Below are 3,952 nucleotides of genomic sequence, written 5' to 3'. Positions count from 1 at the left end.
AGTATTATGGGGATATATTCATAGAGACTTTCCTTTGCTAGGTGTTTTGAAGATCCTTCAATGAAAAGAGGGCTGACAATTTATGAGTTTACCCTGTATAAGCTTTATACAGAGTAAAACGACTTTATTTGAGGTTTGGATCTCATTGGAAACTGGGTGTCTGGGTGCTGGAGACAGGTAACCTGCTGAGCTGTTTTCATCTAAAGCCTGCAGCTTTGGAGGTGTTGCCCAGACCCTGGGTCTGTGTTGCAGCAGGCTAGCATGTCTGGCTCAACAAGGCAGGGTTCTGGAAATCCCAAGCTGACATGGAAAACTGGCTCAGAGGTAATTTCAACACATCAGGTGACAGTCCCAAGGGGATCTCTGTGACTGAACTTATCACACTGATCTTTGATCTGTGTGCTATCGGCCCAGACATCCAAGGCATTTACTGTTTATCAGACCCTATGGAGCCCAAGGCATTATCTCTATTTTTTTCTTAATAATCAACTCTAATATTAAATATACACAAATACACAGAGCAGCCAATTCCTCTCTGACTCAGCCCAGAGCCCAAGAGTTCCCATCTCCTTTTAGGAAGTTCCCAAAATTACTGTTTACTCCTAAAAGTGGATATAGAACACAGAATTGCAGACAGGTTTGTCTCCAGCCTATTCCCATTCAGATGATCGATTCACCACTAGAGGCTGAACAAACCCCACTGGGATTGCACAGAGCTATATTACAAATGGTGCACCCCCTGAGTCAGCTTTTGGCATCGGATGTTGCTGCAGATGCTGTCATTAAAGAGGTGTGGGACACGGCGACTTCATGGTGATTCCCAGGGAAGATGCTTCCATCCCAGAATTCACAGGTACCCATCTCTCATTGAGAAACTCACCTGCTCAACAAACTCAGTGCAACCTGGGCATGATGGAATAGAGAATAGGTCTCTGTGGTCCTTTCCACTCTGCATGGCCATTAAACATTCAGGGCCCTTGCCACTGGTGATGAGTTTGCTTCAGTGTCACTGGCCAAAATATCTCTCTTTTCTCTGAATCGCTGTTGACCCTGGCTTATGGCCTCTCACCCCAAGATGGCTGCATTTCAGTGGCACAGTCAGAGAGCCTGAACAAAGGGTGGTGCCCCCATCTCGACATACAATGGCCAATCCATTTCTGAATCCCATTTGGCTAAGCACCTTCCTCGAAGTGATAAGGGGAAGTTTTGGAATAAATTGATAAACATAACAGTAACATAACATAACATAACATAACAGTAATAAGTCACCAGCACCAGATTCACCCAAGAGATCTGAATGACCTCAGGAGCCAGGTCTATGTTAATCACAGAGACTGATATGTCCTCTTCTTGCATTTCACGGCTATGGCTGTTAACAAAAGGGTTGCTATCTGAGTTTTATCTCCTGTAAGGCAAGGAGGTGCTAATTATAAAAAAAAATCAACATGAACAAGACATCTTCTGTCCTAGCTTCTTTTGAAAAGTTAGCCAAACCGTTTTGTCTGAAACTTTCAAAAAACAATTCACACCGAAGCAAACACACAGTGTGGGAAATTCCAGTCCAAATGTATAAAGATTTGTCGAACTTATACAAAACTGAAAATGGGGTCTTCTAATTGAAGTTGTCAGTTAAACTTAATTAATGGTGGTGCCACAAAAAATGGCCAATCCATTTGTGAATCCCATTCAGTTAAGCTATTTGCTCCCATAATGACTGTGGCGAGGAGTTCCACAAGCCAAATTTCATGGAATCACAGAATCATAGAAGATTAGGATTGGAGGAGACGTCAGGAGGGCATCTAGTCCAAACCCCTGCTCAGAGCAGGACCAACACCAACTAAATCATCCCAGGCAGGGCTTTGTCAAGCTGGGCCTTAAAAACCTCTAAGGAAGGAGATTCCACCACCTCCCTAGGTAACCCATTCCAGTGCTTCACCACCCTCCTAGTCAAACAGTGTTTTTTAATATCCAACCTAGATCTCCTCCACTGCAACTTGAGACCATTGCTGAAAGCTAAGGAAATAAACCACACAATGGTCTCAAACCCTCAGAACTCTGCAGCTGAGCTTTCGGGCCCACACGCTGTATGATGCACAATCTCAGCTGACTGCTGCATAGTCCTGCTCCCAATGCTCAGCTGAATTTATAGGGTTTCCTGGCTCCCCTCTCCGCTCCAGACTGGCCTGTCGGCCCCAGCACTGCTTCCTCACTGCACTCACTGCAGGTTCCTTGCCAGGCTGCTCCAGATTCTGTCCCAGTCCCGCAGTAGAAGGAGCCCAGATTGGGGTGAGGGAGGGTAGGACGGTGGAGATGATCCAGCAAGTGCATGGGGATATAGAGGAGGGGCGCGAGCAACAGGGTGGGGCTTTGGGGGGAAAGGCGGAGCTTGGGCGGGGCATAAGATGAAGAGGCAGAGAAGCGAGCGGGGCCTTTAGGGAGATGGCACAGTGGAAGCTGCCTTGCGGAAAGAGGTGGGGAAGGGGGCATGGCCTTGCAGAATAGTCTGGGCAGGACGCTGGGCCTCAGAGGTCCAGTTAAAAAGAATTAGAATGGTGGCAATCCTGTGAGTTGTACACAGACCGATTCCTCAGTTTGTCACACTGACACAGCACAGTAAGGCCAGGAAAGGATTTAATGTACCTTTGACTGTCCAGTCAGGGATTCAGGGAAGGGGGCCCGGCACTATGTCACCAGCCAGCTCTGCACAGAGCTCAATCTCAGAATCAGAGCACATGAAGGAAACTTTAGGCCCCTTTATGAGTAAAGAGCCAGAGCAGCCTGTCCCGGATCTGTTTCGTCCTCACCCCGTAGATGATGGGGTTTAGCATGGGGGGCATGAAGAGGTACACATTGGCAATGAGAACGTGGAAATGCAGGGGCACATTCCGGGCAAATCTGTACATGAGGGAGATGAAGAGACGTGGGATGTAAAAGGCGAAAATGACACAGAGGTGGGAGCCGCAGGTTTCAAAAGTCTTGAGCCGGGCATCCTTTGTGGGGAGGCTGAAGATGGCCCTGAGGATCTGGGTATAGGACACAGTGATAAAAATCCCATCCAGACCAATCACACAGAATGTCACAAAGAGGCCGTAGTAACTACTGACGTGGGTGTCGGCGCAGGCCAGCTTCGCCACAGCTATATGCACGCAGTACGGGTTGGGGATGAGGTTGGTTGTGCAATACGGCCACTGTCTTACCAAGAAGGGATAGGGCAGTATGACCATGTTACTGCGCAGCACCATGGCCAGGCCAATCTTGACCACCACAGGGTTTGTCAGGATGGTGGAATGTCTCAGGGGATGGCAGATGGCCACGTAGCGATCCAAGGCCATGGCTACAAGGATCCCAGACTCCATCACCGAGAAGCAATGAATGAAGTACATTTGGGTGAGGCAGGCACTGAAATTGATCTCCCTGGAATTGAACCAGAAGATTGCCAGGATTTTGGGCATAGTGGAAGTATACAGGACCAGGTCAGTGATGGCCAGCATGCAGAGGAAATAGTACATGGGCGCATGGAGGTTTGGCTCCATCTTCATGATGAACAGGATGGTGAAGTTCCCCAAGACAGCGATGGTGTACATGGTGCAGAAGGGGATGGAGATCCAGACGTGGACTGCCTCCAGGCCAGGAATGCCCAGCAGGATGAAGGAGGAGGGGTTGGTGAATTCAGTTGTGTTGGAATCTGACATGGAGTAGGAGAGAAGGTGTCTCCTGCTTGTACCACGTGTTTCCGTGACTTCCTGTATATGCCCAGAGTGATGGTCACAGTAAAACTACCTGGATGGAGAGACAATGTTAACGTGAGACAATGCACGCACTACTGGGGGCTGTTCTCATGGGTGAAGCAGATTGGTCGCCCTTCACACACTGAAAAATGATATTTTAATAATTCAGAGAAATGAACTATGAACAAATGACCTTACTAATCTCAATTCCATATTTTATGGTG

The 3,952-nt window shown here is 48.0% G+C and overlaps 1 protein-coding gene across 1 annotated transcript; it reads right to left on the bottom strand.

The window, feature by feature from the left end:
* Positions 1 to 2,744: 2,744 nt before the first annotated feature.
* On the bottom strand, positions 2,745 to 3,692 carry LOC125641285 (olfactory receptor 52R1-like). Its single transcript, XM_048861061.2, has one exon. The coding sequence runs from the start codon at positions 3,690 to 3,692 to the stop codon at positions 2,745 to 2,747; it is 948 nt and encodes a 315-aa protein (XP_048717018.2).
* Between the last annotated feature and the right edge of the window lie 260 nt (positions 3,693 to 3,952).

The sequence above is a fragment of the Caretta caretta genome, chromosome 1, assembly GCF_965140235.1.
Source record: "Caretta caretta isolate rCarCar2 chromosome 1, rCarCar1.hap1, whole genome shotgun sequence".
NCBI lineage: Eukaryota > Metazoa > Chordata > Testudines > Cheloniidae > Caretta > Caretta caretta.
This window is presented reverse-complemented; position numbering and strand designations above follow the sequence as displayed.

What these genes read in the sequence shown, in the direction of transcription:
- LOC125641285 (XM_048861061.2), bottom strand. Translation starts at nt 3,692, where the DNA reads ATGTCAGATTCCAACACAACTGAATTCACCAACCCCTCCTCCTTCATC.